Source organism: Gossypium hirsutum, chromosome A08 (genome assembly GCF_007990345.1).
Source record: "Gossypium hirsutum isolate 1008001.06 chromosome A08, Gossypium_hirsutum_v2.1, whole genome shotgun sequence".
Taxonomy (NCBI): domain Eukaryota; kingdom Viridiplantae; phylum Streptophyta; class Magnoliopsida; order Malvales; family Malvaceae; genus Gossypium; species Gossypium hirsutum.
In genome coordinates this window covers 113,133,644-113,151,298 of record NC_053431.1, presented here as the reverse complement: position 1 = coordinate 113,151,298, position 17,655 = coordinate 113,133,644, and the positions used below count along the sequence as shown (strand labels likewise).

Below are 17,655 nucleotides of genomic sequence, written 5' to 3'. Positions count from 1 at the left end.
TAAGTTTTAGTGGCGTTTTTGTATAAACGCCGCAAAAGTTCAATACCCATTACCCTTGAACGACATTGTTTCACAACACGATTTAACTTTTAGTGGTGTTTTCATAAACGCCGCAAATTTATAATACATATTTACCCTGGACGTCATCATTCTACGTCATGGAATTAAGTTTTAAGGGCGTTTTTGAAAAACGCCGTAAAAGTGCAATACCCATTAACCTTGAACGACGACGTTTCACAATATGGAATTAAACTTTTAGTGGTGTTTTATTGCAAAAACGCCGCAAATAATCATTCATCGAAACCAAAATGTCGTTGTTTTGTGTAGCATTTTTAGTGCCATTAACGGCGCTAGGTTAACAAACGCCGTAAGTTATTGACCTTTATCGGCGCTTTTAGGAAAACGCTGCAAACTTTCAGTTTTGAGTTAATAAAAATGCATCGTTTTGCTCTCCTCTATTGTATTTCAGCCATATACCCGAAACACCATTTTTCCCCTAAAAAAATTTCCCAAATCCCTCAAAATTCCCCCCAAACCCTATCTCTTTCGTCGCTTTCGCCCCATGCATCGCAACCCATCTCCTCCGTCACTTTCGCACTGTGCATTGCAAACCATCTCCTCCATCGCCTTCGTCCAGAGCATCGCAATTCATCTCCTCCATCGCCTTCGCCTCGTGCATCTGCTGCATAGCCGTCGAGTGTCCCCTCTGCTGCGTCGCCGTTATTTACCGTAACCAATCGGTAAGTTTTCTCCATTGTAACTCCTTTGGTGCATATTTTTTACCCTTAATTCAGTAATAGTTAGTGGGCATTAAGGATAATTCCATGTATTGCTTGAAGAACAGACTACAAGATGAGTGTACGACATTCCCCAAATATTATATATAATGAATGCAAATAATAAATTGGCCAAAGGAAACAAGATAAGTTTTGTGTTTTATAATCCAATAAGCAAAACCTTCCTTTGTTACCATAGGTTATATAATTCCTTCTTGTGTGAGTGATTGATAACAGATACTGCTATTTGGTAGTTGGGCAATTTGGCTTGAGAAGAAAAGAAAGAGTAGGAGGGCACCGAATGATGCTATTGTAGTTCAATACACTGTTAGGAAATATATATGCTACAAAACCTGTTAGTGCTTAATCAAGAACTGATCCACAAGAACCCTGTCAAGTCCTTAATTTAATTTTTAGCCTTAATTCAGTAATAGTTTTTATGGATTGTAACAATACTTTTTTTGTCTAGATTAGTTCATTAAGTCTCAATGTGAAAACAATTGAGGTGTTTAGATCAAAATAGAGAAGCTGCAAAGACAAGCCGTCTTAGAAAGAAGGTAACATAAAAAAAGACATATATACACTAAAAAAAACACATACATTTGCTTGTAGTTTCTTACTTACGTGTCCATAAAAATTGAGGTTTTTATTTTTTCGGTTGAATAATTGAATAATTGTCCAAAAAGTTTTTTTGGTTGTACAGTGTGTTGTAGTTGAATATGGATGATTTTTGTATATTTGGAAATGAATTTATGTAACAACCGAAGAAAAAAATTAGGTTTCTGGTGAGAGCTAGTGTAAAATATGTTACCTTGAGTATTAAACCTAAATTTGGTGAAAGTATCACTTATAGAACATCTGTTGGATAAAAGGGGAGCCAAACATATCTTACATCTGTTCTAGTGTAAATTTTTTTGTCTAGTCACTTCTTCAATCACTACCTTATTGTTCATGAGCCTAATTTTGATTTTAACTTTGTCAGGTGAAAGGGGAACCAAACATATCTTACATTTGTTCTAGGTACTATCAAGCACCTGGATTAATATTTGGCGCAACTGAATACACCACAGCCATTGACATCTGGTTTGCTGGCTGTGTTTTGGCTGAACTATTGCTTGGGCAGGTACATGTTTCATTGCATACTTTTTTTGCTTATTTATATCCATTTTCCCTTTAAATTACTTAACAAATACTATTTTTCTAACTCCAGCCTCTGTTTCCTGGTGAGAGTGGAGTAGACCAGCTTGTTGGAATTATTAAGGTACGTTTTAGTTCAAAATTCTCATCAATAATAGTTTTATCATGATGATTTTGGAAAAATTAATCTTTTGGGGCTCCGATTTTGTATAGACTTAATTGCTGATTTTCCTTTAAAATATTGGATCATTTTACTTACTTTACATTTGCCATCTAGTTTTCTACCTTATGTTTTCTATTATCTACCATTCAGTTTGCCATGTTCCTTTTTTGGTAAAATTTTATTACCATGTTGTTTTTTAAAAGTTAGTTGTGAACAAGATAATATATAGTTTTGAAATGAAATATGGAAGCAAAACTGAATTTGATGCCATAGAAATCATTTCATGCATTTGATCAATAGAGAAAAAATAATAGATAAATTATTTTTATTTCATTACTATACCCCGCCATCTTAGACATTTGTTTTCTCGTTGTAAGAATATTTTTAACATTGTCACATTTAACATTATTGTAAGAATATTTTGAGTTATACTTCATTTATTAATTTATATCATATATCTTTCGTTGAATTTGAAGAATCATTTAGATTTAATGTTTTTGGTTGTATTTTTTATGCTACATTTGCTATTTTTAGTTGGATTTCATGTTATATTTGTTGTTTTTGGTTGGATTTAATGCAGGAAGGGTTGGATATTGGTGAAAAATGTATATTGCAAATCTGTCAAAATTAGCGGCGTTTGTAACAAAAGCTCCGCTAAAAGCTTAAAAGCCATGGCTTTTAGCGGCGCTTTTCCCACAAACGCCGCTAAAAGTCATGATCTTTTGTGGCGTTTTTTCAAATAAATGCCGCAAATTTTTGCGACGTTTCCTATAGCGGTATTTTTTGCAGCGCTTGTGAAAACGCCGCAAATAGTTCTAGCGGCGCTTAAAAGTGCCGCTAAAGGCAAAAAAAAGGCCGCTAAAAGTCTATTTTCCTGTAGTGTAAGTGTAGGGTGTTTATATGTTGCTTATGGCCAGCCTAGGAGTGAATAATAGAATTGTTCACGATGGTGTACTACAATTAGTGTAGGAAATATCTATGGCGATATTCTTCTATTTGAAGGAATTGGATGAAGGGGGTTAAAAATTACCAATTCAGAGGCTGGATCTATTTCAACAACTGTGTCCACTGGAGGCTCCATTTGTAAAAATTAACTTTGACCCAACTTGTCAAGTGAATGAGAAAATATTTTGTAGTGGGGTAGTGATCAGAAACCGTGAGGGTATGGTTTTGGGGGCTTGTGTGCAAATAAACTGTTATATACCTGATCCATTTACAGGAGAAGCGGTTGCTTGTCTCTAAGCTGCTTGATTTGGTATGGATCTAGGATTCCTGTCAGTAACCCTCGAAAAAGATGCTCTTAGGGTGATTAATGAAGTGAAACGCAATAAGGAGGACAACTTATGGATTAGAGCCTTTATTTCAAATATAAAAGCTATGCTTTCCAATTTTAAGGTGGTTAAACTTGTACATGTGTCTAGAATGATGAATAAAATGGCACACTTGATAGCAAAAGATAGCCTTATCAACAATGTGAATCGCTTTGGGTTGAGGAAGTTTTGATGGTGGTTGTCGAGGCGATGGAGGCGGAACGAGATGTAATGTGTGCTAACTGATTATGGTGTTTCTAATTGTTTGTTGGCGTGGTAAGCAATTCATCTTTCACACATCTCTGCAGGTGGACACTGCAACTCACGACTTGTTGAAAGATAATGTTCTATGGTGCCTGTTTGTTGCTACCTTTGAGAGAGAAATATTATGATCATTTAATAATAAAGGTTTTAAAATTTTCAAATGAATGATTTAAAGACCTATTGATTCTAACAACTAATTGTAAAGCGTAATTTTAAAAAATCAATGAAATTAAAAACAACAAAAAATAATGAACTATTCAAATTTTCTCTTGAAATTATTATAAATTTTAAAATTCTTCATTATTTTTAGTAAAACAAGTAACTTTGAAAAATAAAATTATTTTTTTTCAAATTCCTCGTCTAGGTACTCTAAAAAATGAATATTTTAAAATGTTAGAGTTGGAGTTATTGTTTGGACTTTGGTGCATGGGCCGCAACAAAGAGGGAAGAAATAAAACTTTGGTTGGATTAAAAAATAAATAAAAAAGAAATAGGCTTGTGTTTGTGGTAGGCTGACTTAAAGCTCAAAACCGTAAAAATCAAGAGCAGCCCAAAACCTCTTAGATTCATTCAACCCATTTCATGACCCTTAAACCCACCAAAAAGCCACTCTATTGGTCCCAAACACAACACTGGGCTCTTGCAATGCCTTTCAATCTGTCTTAAAAAACTTTCCCATATAGACGGCTGCATTTACATGAAAATTTATTATGATTTAGATTCCATTTGCCCTCTAATAAAAAAAAATAAAAAAAATATTAAGATTAAGGAGTAAATTAATTCTTCTATTAAAGGCTTCATTAATTTTTATGGTTAAGTGATAATGTGATTGACGGAGCAAGTAGACAACAGCACGCAAGTACCTACAATTTTGAATATAGTTTTTCAAATAATTCTTAAAAACACATTTTTTAAAAATTTTAGAAAATTTTAAATATTTACTAATATGGCAAAATATCACGTTAGAATGAAGTATATATGGTATGCCACATGACACTAATTACTTGTTTTGTTAAGCATGTCGTCACTTAATGGTAGAAATGAATGATATTTTTCATAGAAAGACTAATTTACTTTTTGATTTAACATAAAAAAATTAATTAATTTATTTTTTGAGTAGATGAAAGAAATGAAATCCAAATTGTAATATAAATAGAACCTGAAATTTAATTTAAGTGAAATATTGGTGATCATGGTGGTGAAAATGGAAAATGGGGAATAAATTTTTATTTTAAATAATTGGAGTGAAAGATAAAAAATCTAATATTCTATAATACAATTTTACATTCGAATATTATAAATGTAAAAAGAATATTTAAATTTAAAAAATAAATTTGACTCAATGGGAAAGTAAAATTATTAAAAGCGCATAGGTGGGTCTCCATCCCAGTCTCGAAGCATTTGACCATTTGGGAAAGGGAGAGATGCCTTCCTAGGGCCTTGTGATATACGGAGGAACAGATGACCCAACTTTCAGTGTCTGATGTTGTTGGTTGTTCCCTACTTTTAATGCTTCAAACCACCCTAAAACTTATTGCTTCTTCATTCATACCGAACACAATATCATCATCAGTCCATTGCATTGCACCAAAATCAGAAAAATGTACCACACAATTTGCTTGACCTGTAATCCAAGCCAAACTATCACTCAGCATTTCTGGTATTCACAAATTTACTTAAACACTCTCAATTAGTAGTTTCTTATATCAAACTAGCCCTCCAGTTTTAATGATTTTATATCTTCCACTGCAAGGCTTAATTGGAATAAATCAAAAGCATAAATGTTTTCTTTTTGCATCATTTTCATATTCTCTCTAGGTAGAAGAAGCTTGAAGAACAAGTTCTGAATATGTAGAAAAGCCATTTTAATAATTGCTTCCTTCTTTTTTCTTGTCCAAATTTCATTTCATAATGCTTTTTCTGTGGGTAAAAAAAAAAAAAGGATAATAGAAGCTTCACCACGTCTTACTCTTTTGTTTTTTTTTGTTTTTTTGCTTTTGCTTCTTTTAATATATGCATTTATTCCATTTCAATCTTGACAAAAAAGCAGGGAAAAAAAGAAGATGAAAATTCCTTAAAACATTGATCTTGTACCAAAGCTATGATCATATATTCATGCCTTGAACCCACAATAAAGAAGATATTGATTCCTTATGGCTAATGGTCCAAGAAGAACCCTAATGAACTTAACCATTTTCATTGGGTTCTTCCAACTCATTCATTTGACATGTATGACCCACTGAAACTCAAAACGTTGGACATGTAATTAATGATATCAACAATCTTATAATATACAATTCATGCTTTCTTCACGGATAACACATTTGATCATTTAATCAAAACCTTTTTAAACAAATTTTTTCCTTCTTTTGCAGATTGATCCTTTATTAATTTGTGAGATGCAAAAACTGACCACTTTAACTAACATGTCAGATGATGTTTTTAATCTCATCCTAGTCCCTCCCCAAAAAAAAAAAAAAAAACCTCAGCTTTTTTAACTTGGGGTTTAGCTATGCCTATGAACCTATGAGATTATCACGGCCTTTATAGCCTTTATACAGTTCCTTTTGTAACTTTTAGCCACTGCTGATGTCAGGCTCAAATCTCAAAGGTCTTCTTCTTCATAACCAGAAAATGAAACAGAAAAAAAAAAGTACATATTACAAATACTGTTATGTTTTTATCATTTTAGATATTGTTTGAAGAAAAAGAAACACCTGTCAATTGCCACCACACTATGGTTGGTGTTATTATTATTATGGATTGACAAGTGTGAAGGCAGGGGAAAATGAAATGGTGGGTTTTGGTTTCCCACACCTAACAAAATTGAAGAGAAAGTCCAAAATCTGTACTGACAGGCATGCATGTTAGCAGTACAGCGTACCCAAATATATGCATCAGCTTCGACCTTTCATGTCTTTGTTTTGTCAACCCTCTCCCCCCAATACATCATATTCCTGCATCAAGGGCCCCCCTTTACAATGCTTTTTTTTCTCACCATTATCTCTTGTGCTACTTGGCAAAGACAGCTTGTATTGTTGTTCTTAATTAAGCTTTTCATGTGTTTTTCTAATGCAGATTTACAATGAAAACAAGGTTATTAAAAGAAGTTATGTATGATGTAAGCATCCATTAGAGAGATGAGTGTGGTTTATGCCATATGACAAGAAGTTTCAGACAAATGGTCTCATGCACAGACATTTTTTGATAAGGAAATAATAACAATGGAGGAGGACAACATTGTCTGTCTTCCACTTCAACATTTTCATCTTTATCATTTAACAGAGGTGTGGTGTTTCCATGACTTACTCACGTTACCATTTATAAGACCATCTGTCGGCTCATCTATTTATTTTTCAAACAAGGCATGGGATAGGAGAGAGCAATTCACGAGAACATGGGGCACTACTGTTGTGAAATCTTTTATATACTGTATTGTCCACCTCCTTGTCACTATCTACTTAACGCAGTTAAAAATGATATTACAGTCGCTTTGATTTTGAGTTTGTCAATCTGGGAGAGAGCTATGATATGAATCAACTGTGTGCATTGGACAATGCAATGTGATGGACATGTCATGTGATCACTATCAGATTCTTAGCTTACCTGCAAGTTTAGCAACACTGTTAAAGTTGCATAAAAACTATTCTACTTGTAATTTTATATGCTTGCTTTTGATCCAATCTTACATCAAATACACCTTATTATATTCAAACCTTAGGTTTACCTTCTAGATAGAAAAATTAACCCCTTACCTATATAAATTCATCCTTCTCTATGTGTCAGAATTTGCATTTAATACAGATGTACATTGAAACTTGAAAGCTAAAGGCTTGAATTCATAACTATGTTTGATGCCAATTTTAATGCCTCTATCAATCTCTTGGATCCCAAGGAAACTTTTTTAGCTGAATTCCAAGATTCAATTTGCATCGTAAATTTGTGAAGTGCTAAATCACTCTTTGGGTTTGAATTTGATATTGTTTTTTGAATTTTTTTATCAAATTTTGATCTTGAATTAGGTAATTTTCTTACATTAGGTCTAATAAATTTTTCTTTTTTTTGTTCAAGTTAGTCTTTAAATTCGGCAATTATTCTCAGATTGGGGTTTAAATTTGGTAATTGTTCTCATATCGAAGCCTGATCTCTAGGGTTTTGAAAGACTAACTTGCACAAATAAAATTCAAGTCCCAATGTGAGAATATTTGTCAAGTTCAGCACCTAACTTAGATAAAAAAAGTTCAGGCCCCAATATAAGAACAATTATCTAATTCAGGGCTTAACTTGAACAAAAAAGAAAATAAATTTAACCCAAATGTGAGAACAATTGTCTAATTCAAAGCTTAACTTGAAAAAAAAAATCAGCCCTAATATAAGTAACCCATTTGTAAATTGTAATATATATAGCAGCTTGGGGTAAATGCAAAAGTCTGCTTCTGCTATAAGTTGAGCAGATTACAGAGAATTTCAAATGCAAAAAAGGGAGGAATTCCTCCATTTATCATATTAGAATAGCATATATACATTTAATAATTGAGTTATACAAAGAAACGAGATGTGTACAATCCCATGGGATTTTGTCTCAAAAATAAAACTGACCCAATGAAATGGAAATATTGATGATGTGCTGTTACCATATTTATTTATGTAGCCTACTAGATCTATCTCTGATCTCTTTGTTGTTATAAGTGATTTTCTCATATCTTGTTATATTTCATCAACCAGGATTCAGCTTTTTTTGTTGAATTATTGGATTAGATATTGCGCCCTACATCTCCTGTCGTTTGAAAACATTATACTTTATAACAATCAAACTTCCCAATGATCATATAAACATATGATCAATACCTTTATGGGACCAAAGGCAATGTCTCAGCATCTTCAGTAGTAACTTATGGGACCAAACCCAACAGTGGCATATTCAATGGCTTCAACTTGAAGCACCAAAACACCTTTTCATATTGGGTGTTTCATATAATATTATCACCCTCACTAAGTTTACCCATTTTCTTCTCATGTATGCTTATATGATCTTTTGAAATACGTGGAAACATGTTTTTAAGGGATTTGCCTCCAAAAGGCAAAAAAAAAGAAAAAAGAAAAAAAGAAAGAAAACATTATAGTGGTGGTTGATGTCTATAATGTAGACATTGCGCATCTCTGCACAACTTGGATCATATGATTGTGCTTCAGATTTGAACCATATAAAACCTCATTTGGGTTTTATTATTTATAGATCTGGCTTTAAGAAGTTCCATTTTAAAAAAATAAAACCAAAGAAAAAGAAAGAATAGCTGCAATTGACACAAGAGAACGTTAGAGCCCCCAACTTAGCCTAAAACTGACCAAAATAAAGCAGAAAGTTTTTTAGAGTTTCCAACACGAAAACTGTTGCCATTCTTTTGATTAAATCTCATATTCTTAGGCAATTTGTCAATTCATGTTTTTGCACCCATTAAAAGCCTAAAACAAGTTCTTTATTTTGCATCTCATACAAGCTTATTTTAAGTGTAAGCCAAAAATTGCTGGTAAGTTACCTATTTCGAGTTTTGTAGATGAATTGAAGGATTGATCTAACTCGAATCTGCATTTTTGAGAAGAAATTACAACAACTAAAAACCTAAAATGAGACAAAGTTTTTAAAAGGACCACATTTGCAATTTTCCATATTTGTCTCACATTGAGTTGAGAGTTGAGAGAGCTTTGTGGCAAAGCAAATTGCATTGTTTCTACTTACCATGTCAAAACAATTAAGTAAATCAACATTATTAACATATTTAATAACAATGAATCTCAAACATTAAAACCGTAATCAAAGAATTTATATATATCATTTAAAATTTTTTAAAAATAAATTAAAAAGAAGACGACAAGATGGAGAGAGACAATGCCACTACCCAAGTGGCCATGTACATTGGGAACCAAGTAAAAGGAAAAAAAAAAAAAAAAGAGAAAAATTTCCGGGTCATTGGTAAAAAAACTAATAATATCAGACCCCCAAAAGAAATTTTTTAAAAAAGTAGAGAGAAATGTAAATTTTTTATTATACTCGAAGGTTATTTTGATTTTGTTTTTTGTTTTTTTTTTCAAGAAAGAAAAACCTCAACGCTAGAATTCCGAACGGCGAGGCAAAGCGGGCAGGCTTGCGCCACTCTGTCACACTCTGTACAAAGGCAAAGATGTCGACACGGAAGCAGCACCACCGAGGCGACGCGTGTCCGACACGCCTTGCAAGATGGTCCCGAAGAAACCATCCGTTCAGGGTCCACGTAAGCCGACTCGGCGTCCTCCGCCTGTCCTTCTATCCCTTCCTCCCCTCTCCTACTATCTTGTGTCACCGCAGCAGCCCCACAGCCAATCATAGCCTGTTGGAGCTGTGCTTGTAACGAAGTCGCTGTTGCCTCCTGTGCCCTGGCTTTCGCTTGCCAAACCTGAATCTCTACGCTTAGTTGCGCTGAGCATGCCTCCAACTCGGCGTTCCGCCGCGTCGCTTTCTCCACTTCCGCTTCTTTCTCTCTTAACCTCCTCGCCACCGATTCCTCCGCTGCCGCCAACAGCGCATGGTAGTGCCTATTCCTTTTCTCCGCTAACGTTCGCCGTAATTCCTTTCCCTAAAATAAAAAATACCAACTCGTTACATTTTTCAAACAAACAGACAAACAAAAAAAAAATCGACGATAACCCACATGAAGAAAGAGAAAATCGGTACCTGGGCTTGAAGAAATTGGTCCAATTCTTCTCTCTGGCGTTTGATTTGGGTAGCCAATTCATCGGATACCACGGACAAAAAAAGAGTGGAGCTGGGAACAAGATTCTGTTGCCGTTGTTGGTGTTGGTGTTGTTGTTTTTGAAGATTCGGATTCTGATATTGTTGTTGGTCGCCGCCGAAAGATAATTGGAGGCCGGTGAAAACCACATTCGGTTGGTGGAGTTGGGAAAGCTCTATCAGCTGAGGCGGTTGCATTTGCAAAGAATATGAATTCATGGGCGTAGTTATTGCCGCCCCTTCCGTAACTTCCCTTGCTCTTTTCCTTGGATTAATATTATTGTTGGTGCCATTGTTGAATAACATATGGGGTTGATTAAGAAAAACTCCTCCCGCTTGTTGCTGCAACGAAAATTCATGCTCCTCTTGTCCACCTCTGGAATAAACCAAATATGATTAAACAGGCAGAGAGAGAGAAAAGGGGAGAGAGAGGCAAAGAAGCAAAGACCAACCTGTTTAAGAAGAGCACATTGGAAGGATACTGAGCTTGAACAGCCATTGGAAAGCAATAATAAGAAAAAGGGATGCAGGGTGGGTGAAGGAAAAGTTGGATCAACAGACTGAAATGGGGTGTAAAATAATAAAAAAGCAAATCATGCTTGTATTGATATAGAGATTGAAAACAGGGGGTAGAGAAAGATATGGGGGGAAGAATGAGTCGTAGAGAGAGTCTTTTAATTGGATTTGTATTTGTTGGTTTTGGTTCTTCTCTTGGCGTGGGATTGGCTTTTCTTCAGGGTGGGACGAGACTGTCTCGTGTTTGTTATCACACCCTCCTCAATAACTCCTTTATTCTTTTTATTTATTTACTTTTAATTCTAACTCAAACACAAGAGTAATTCCTTAAATAAGAAAATTCATCTTTGAAACTAATGCAAATTCATTTTTCTGATTTATTTTCTTTCACAAATTTAAATGATTTGGGTCTTTTCGTCAAAATTCCTTTTTAGTAGGACGAAATTAAAACTATGAAAATTTTGGATTGATCTCATACAAATCCAAATAAATCATCGATAATAACAGTAAATTCAGGTTATCATTGTGTGGACATCAATAATTAATTCAAGGAAACTTCTTAACCTGGAATACTAATAAAATTAATTGAATATTATTTTTTTATAATTAACACAAGACTTTAATATGCTTTTTTTTTTAACTCTCAAATTCATATCCTTCTGCATTAACAACTATGCCTATATCAATTGAATTAAAATTTAATCTGCTATTTTTATTATTATTTTAAATATTAAACTTTTAATTTCAAAGCATTTGCTAATAAATTTATTAAAAATAATTAATTATAAGCATAGTATTAGTATGAGTTATTTTGATCTTAAACAAATAACAAATTGTATCGATTTGTATCAATTAATACAAATTTTTAATACTTTAAATTATGATGATTTTAAATTTATTAATTATGTTAAATAACTTAATTTAGTCATTTTTTAATGTAATTATAAATTATATGGTATATTAATATACATTATATTTTTTTGAAAAATACGATAAATCTGAAATAATATACTCCAGCGGTGAGTATTATATCATTTGAGTTTTGATGAGATAAAAAGTTGCTAAGTGTGATGTGAGACATCAATTCCAAGAGGTATTGGGTTCAACTCATGCCATTGCCAACTCTTCTTCACCCATTTCTTCTTTATTTCTTTAATGCTAATCCATCCATTCCTATCCATTTCATTGTCACACAACCCCCTTAACTTTTTTTAATTTTTATATTATTATATAAATAATTAATAATCAAGAAGTATTAGATATTGTGATTGAGCATATTATAGAGAAAGTAAATTCAAAAATTAAAAACGATATTATTAGTGAAAATAATTATCAACCCTAAACAAAAATTATAAAATAAACATAAAACTTAATAAATTTATTTTTTTTTGTAACATTTAATAAAAATATTGTTTTTTTTAAATACACTTAAACCATTCATCAACTAGTCCTTAATTAAATCTTGTTTTATTTTCACGTTCCAATCCTACCTTTAAATTAATCCCTTCATTTGTTGCACTAAAAATTTCAATTTATATTTGTATATTCCACGTTGACCTCCTTCTCCACCACATTCCTAACAGTTTACCCACTACTACTTATTGCTTTCTTCACACCAAAATCACTGCTAACCCACAAACCTCCTCTCTTAAAATCCTAACTGCTAAAAATCCACCTAATCTCCTAAATCACTTCACCAACATTAATCAAAGCATGCAAAACCCCATTTTTTTGGGGTTTGAAACTAACCTTACACCTAGTTGTCACAATAATTATAGCATTCAATATATAATATGCAATGTATGGTATAATATCACATAATTGAGCATGGGCATTATATGAACAACCAAATGAGTGTAAATCTTTTTGGTCACGAATTGACACCTAAAATCAAGCTAAATTGTATAGGTTTGGCACTCATTATGGTTGATGAGGTAACAAGTAATTATAAAAATGAAGAAAATAATGGAGCAAAAAGGGGGAGAGGTATAGGAATAAATATTTATGACAAATTGCCAGTAGAAGGAGGTGGTGGATGGTTGTTATAATTTATGAGCCTTGAAAGTATACTTTGGCCATGGCATCTATTCTTTTTTACAATTTGACTTGTAAAGTTTGTAAGCGGGAAAAGGTGGATGAAAAAATCAATAGGAAAACAAAAGGACTTTGAAAAAAAAGAAAAAACATAGTAGCGAGGGGCTCTTCCATTTGCTGCAAAGAATCAAAGCTTCCACTCTAATACCAATCCATTCTCCCCCCCCTCTCTCTATGTTCATTGTGGGCACATTTTTAGGGTCATCATCTATAGGCTCCATTTGTATGGGATTCTTCTGCTTAAAAGTCTCAACATTGATTTCGACTTTGGTATTGTGGATTTTAGGCAAGTTCTTGATGGTAATTCAAGTTTGTTCTTTATCTCTTAATTAAGAATTGATGGTTATATTTTCATTTGTCATTCGCTCATGTTTATCCAGAAGGTTAGAATTTGCAATGCAAGCTACCAATAGGGAAAATACTTGATCCTCATTTTATAGTGACAAGAAAAACCATATGAAAAGTGATCTCTGTATTATTTATAATTATTTAAACACAAATTTAATAACTTGATGTAGGTTTGTGAAAAAAAAAATCGAAAATATATTCCAACCGTAGCATTTGTTTAGATTTTATTAAATGTGGTTAAATTTTGACTCCCATTATTACTAAAATGTATGGACGAAAATTGGTTTTATAAAACAGGTTTAATAGCAATTTTAAGCCAAAAATTAAATGTTAATTTTAGGGTGAAATTGTTATTGTATTTTGTACTTCAATGTGTAAATTTAAAACAAGAATTAACATTTTAAAAAGTAATTGTTGGTGAATGAAGAAATTTCTAAAAAAACCTTTTGATGTAAGAAATTTTCAATTTGTGTTAGTCGCGTTTTATGTTCGGACTTTTCTCTATTATTGTAATTCATAAAAAAAAAAGTTAATGGATTCCAATGATTTATTTTATATTAAATTTACTAACAATTAAGTTTTTAAACAGTGGAAAGAAATAGAGGCAATTTTCAAAAGATTATGAATTTTTAAGAGCTGTGCAACTATCAAGGTTATATTAATAAAAAACTTTTATAATTAAAATTGTTAATTTAATAATTAAATAAAATATCAAATCTTAAGTGATATAGTTTAAAATTAATTTTTTTTTAAAAAATAGATGAAACTTTTACAAAAACTTTATTTTTCACTCTCTTTTTTTCTTCTCGATCTTATTTTATTTTTAGTTTTAACTTTTAAAAATTAAGCGGCAACATTCTACTTTTCTTTAAATTTTTTATTTCAAATTATGTCAGACAAGATTTGACATGTCATGTAATAGTTAAATTAACAATTTTAACAATAAAATCTGATTGATATTACATCAATAATTTAAAAATGTAATTAAAATATTTTAAAATAAAGATCATAATTTAAGAACATACGCAATTAACTCAATACTTTTTGAAATCTTTAACTAAGAAGTGGGTAATATATGTTTCAATTGTAATGGTAAAGAGTGCATGCTAATGTAAGAAAAAAAATCTCAATAATATTATGAGAGAAATTAAATTGTAGAGTTGAGATTCCATTTTTCCATCCTCTCAGTATTTCTTTGTTGGGGGACCAAACCCAAAATAACTAGTGAAGGGAATCAATCCCATATGTTACCTTTTCTTTGGAATGTATATTACATTATTTGACTTGGACGCAAAAGATGAGCAAATTTCTTTTTCTTTGGGATATGCTTATTTCTAATATGGCTAGCTAGCTAGGGGATGTTACAAGTCTAGTTATTATTATTATTATTATTTAGCTCTTAAAATTACATTATTTTTTTAAGAGATAATTTAAATACATAAATCAAACATAGACAAATATTATAACCCAACCACATTATCCCATATCAATTTGGGAATTAATAATAAAGCATAATATAATGACTTTGTTCAATTTTGTCATTTGCTAATGGTTTAAATTATTAGAATATCCATTTTAATTTTACTGGATATCCCTCACAATTTTAAATGGAAAAGAATAAAAATGATAAAAAAAAGTAAACATTCATTTTACTGAATATATACAAGTTTGGGAAAGGTAAAAGTAAATTAATTATCTGCATTTAATGTAGTTATTATGGTAGGATAGTTTGTAGTTAGATGAGTTAGTCCCATATGTTTGTTTGGATCCTTTTTGTCTTTGTCATTAAATTAGTTAAAAACAAAAACAAAAACAAAAATATTACTACCTAGCTGCTCCTGCTTCCATATTCTTCTCTAAAAATCTATTCCCTATTTCTTTCTTATATGAAGGGCTGAATTTAAGTGATGCATGTGCCCTCTTTGTTTTATTTTAAATTGATGGGGCAAAATATGGATTAACTTTTCTTTTGCATCTTTGAGGAAAAAAAATTGTTGGGTTTTGGTTTAAGATTTGAAATGAAAATAAAATAGAATTAAATAAAAAAGTTTGTCTCTTTTAAAAAAAAAAATTATGATATTAAAATATCTTTAATTTAAGTGCAGGGGTTTCTATATTAAGTCTAAACAATAGTTGATATTGTTTTTCTTTCTAGATATCAAAATATGAGGTGACCAATTATTAAGTCCTGTGATTCTAAAAATTATAAAGTTGACAAAATTAATTGATGATCAATGGCCAAAATTCCAAATAGCAAAATATTCTATGAATTCTTTGAATTGGTGTTTAATTACCTATGATTGTTGCATCAAGAGATAATAAATTTGATGTTTTTTATGTAAAATTTTGAGATAAAAGATTTGTGAATGAAAAAAAAAGAAGCAGCGTTTAAAAAATTTTATCATGTATTGAAGTGAGATACAATCTGACTTGTAGGGGTGGATTTAGAAATTTTTTAGGAAGGGTTGAAATTGAATTATAATATAATTTTATCATGTATTAATTTATGATTTCATCATTTTTTTAAAAGGACTAAATATTTTTTTCGTTATGAAAGATCTAAGTGTAATTTTACCATATCTGAATTTATAGTTTAATGATTTTTAATGGGATTGAAATGCAATTTTCCAATTCGGGAGGGGAAAGGCAAGGTTGCTTGCCCTTTTGCATTTGTCCCTACCAACTTGACTCAGAATTTAATCAATATTCTTGTGGCTTTCAGATACCAAATTCAAAGGCCGAAAAAAGGTCACTTAATATATGGACATCTTAAGAGAGAGAAAAAAACCTTTAAAAGAGAGAAGAGATGAGTTATTTCATTCCTCAACTAAATATTGAGTAAAGTTTGCTTAGCTTGCTTGCCACATGATAATGATGTTAAAGATATTTCGCATACAATTAACAATTAATTAGATTGCGTATTTTTTTTGTAATGTATAATTAAAGGGTTAATACTCATGCACCCATAATAGGGACATAACCACATCACATATGTACACAATACATCTAAAGGATGTTACCAAAATAAAGGCCTATCACTCATTCCTTAGAAGTTTGAACTTGAGTGGATTCTATAGGTGAACAACGTTGGCCATCATATGAAGAGAAGACTTTATATAAAAAGTTAATTTAAAAAATGTAAAACCACACAATAAATAACATAAATGAAATATGATACATCAATATATCACATGAACACAAAATATAAAAAAGCAGATATATTTTTAAGATTGAATCATTATGACAAAGAAATGAAAAATGAATTCAAACAGGAAATCAATACGATATAAAAATAATTCAAAAGTATATATGAAAGTAAGATTATTTTAATTTTATTAAATACTCTTTTTAATCTTATAACTTTATAGATAAATTAACTAAATTTTAGTGTTTTTTTTCTAAAGTAACCTTAATATTGTTTTTTGAAAGTATTGAAAGTACAATATAATTAAAATACAAATACAAATACAAATACATGTTCGAATAACCATAACTAATAAACTATTAGAACACGAACTATTTAAGTAATCACAAAGTAGAATCAAACTATTATAGCACAAACAAACTAAGAACTAGTAGAATCTAGACTAAAGCCAACAAATTGGACTAACTACACAAAATCCCACACATAATAACCTCACATGATAGTATTTAGAGACCTATGCGTATAATTGCACATTATGGATCTTAAATCTAGGTGCTTAAAATATAAGGCCTCCACCTTTCTCAACAAAGCCAAGACCTCATTGGCATAACCTTAATTTTTTCAAGATAATGCTTTGTGTTTTTCCTTTTGAAGGAAACGACCCATAAAGGACAAAAATACATTAATCAAATAATGCTATCCAACACCAACCGGTGGATAAAATCCGGATAATCCAAACCAAACTCCAAAGTGTGATTCTCATCCATCAACCAATGTGCCAGAGCATGAGCAACATGATTGGTTGAACGGTGGTAAAACTAAAACGAATAGAGACTAAAAACTTACTTAGGACTAAGGCCTTCTCAACAATGCGATCAGAAAAAGATAAGTCCAGGGTCCGACTATTAAACTTATTTATAATAAAAATATAATCGAATTCTAAGACAACTCTAGGGCAACCCCACTTTGTTGTCTTAAAAGAAATTTCCCCTTTACAAATTCTACAATGCCATAATTAAAAAAAAAAAAAGAAAACAAAACCAATCCTATGCATTGGGCTTTTATTGATAGATATAGATTGGTCACTTTGATACTGTTAGAATTGAGTGACCCGAATCCTTATTAAAATAAAATAC

General features: G+C 31.5%; 1 protein-coding gene and 1 long non-coding RNA gene across 2 annotated transcripts; one reads left to right on the top strand and one right to left on the bottom strand.

Annotated features, from left to right (window-relative positions):
- Positions 1-6,058: 6,058 nt before the first annotated feature.
- LOC121204620 (uncharacterized) lies at positions 6,059-7,186 on the top strand. Its single transcript, XR_005899795.1, has 2 exons — positions 6,059-6,303; positions 6,729-7,186. It is a non-coding gene; the product is annotated as an uncharacterized lncRNA (long non-coding RNA).
- A 2,264-nt stretch (positions 7,187-9,450) lies between these two features.
- Positions 9,451-11,272, bottom strand: LOC107920441 (BOI-related E3 ubiquitin-protein ligase 1). Its single transcript, XM_016850172.2, has 3 exons — positions 10,869-11,272; positions 10,360-10,792; positions 9,451-10,261 (listed from the first exon to the last, which is right to left on the bottom strand). The coding sequence occupies exons 1-3, from the start codon at positions 10,913-10,915 to the stop codon at positions 9,737-9,739; spliced, it is 1,005 nt and encodes a 334-aa protein (XP_016705661.1). The 5' UTR covers positions 10,916-11,272; the 3' UTR covers positions 9,451-9,736.
- Between the last annotated feature and the right edge of the window lie 6,383 nt (positions 11,273-17,655).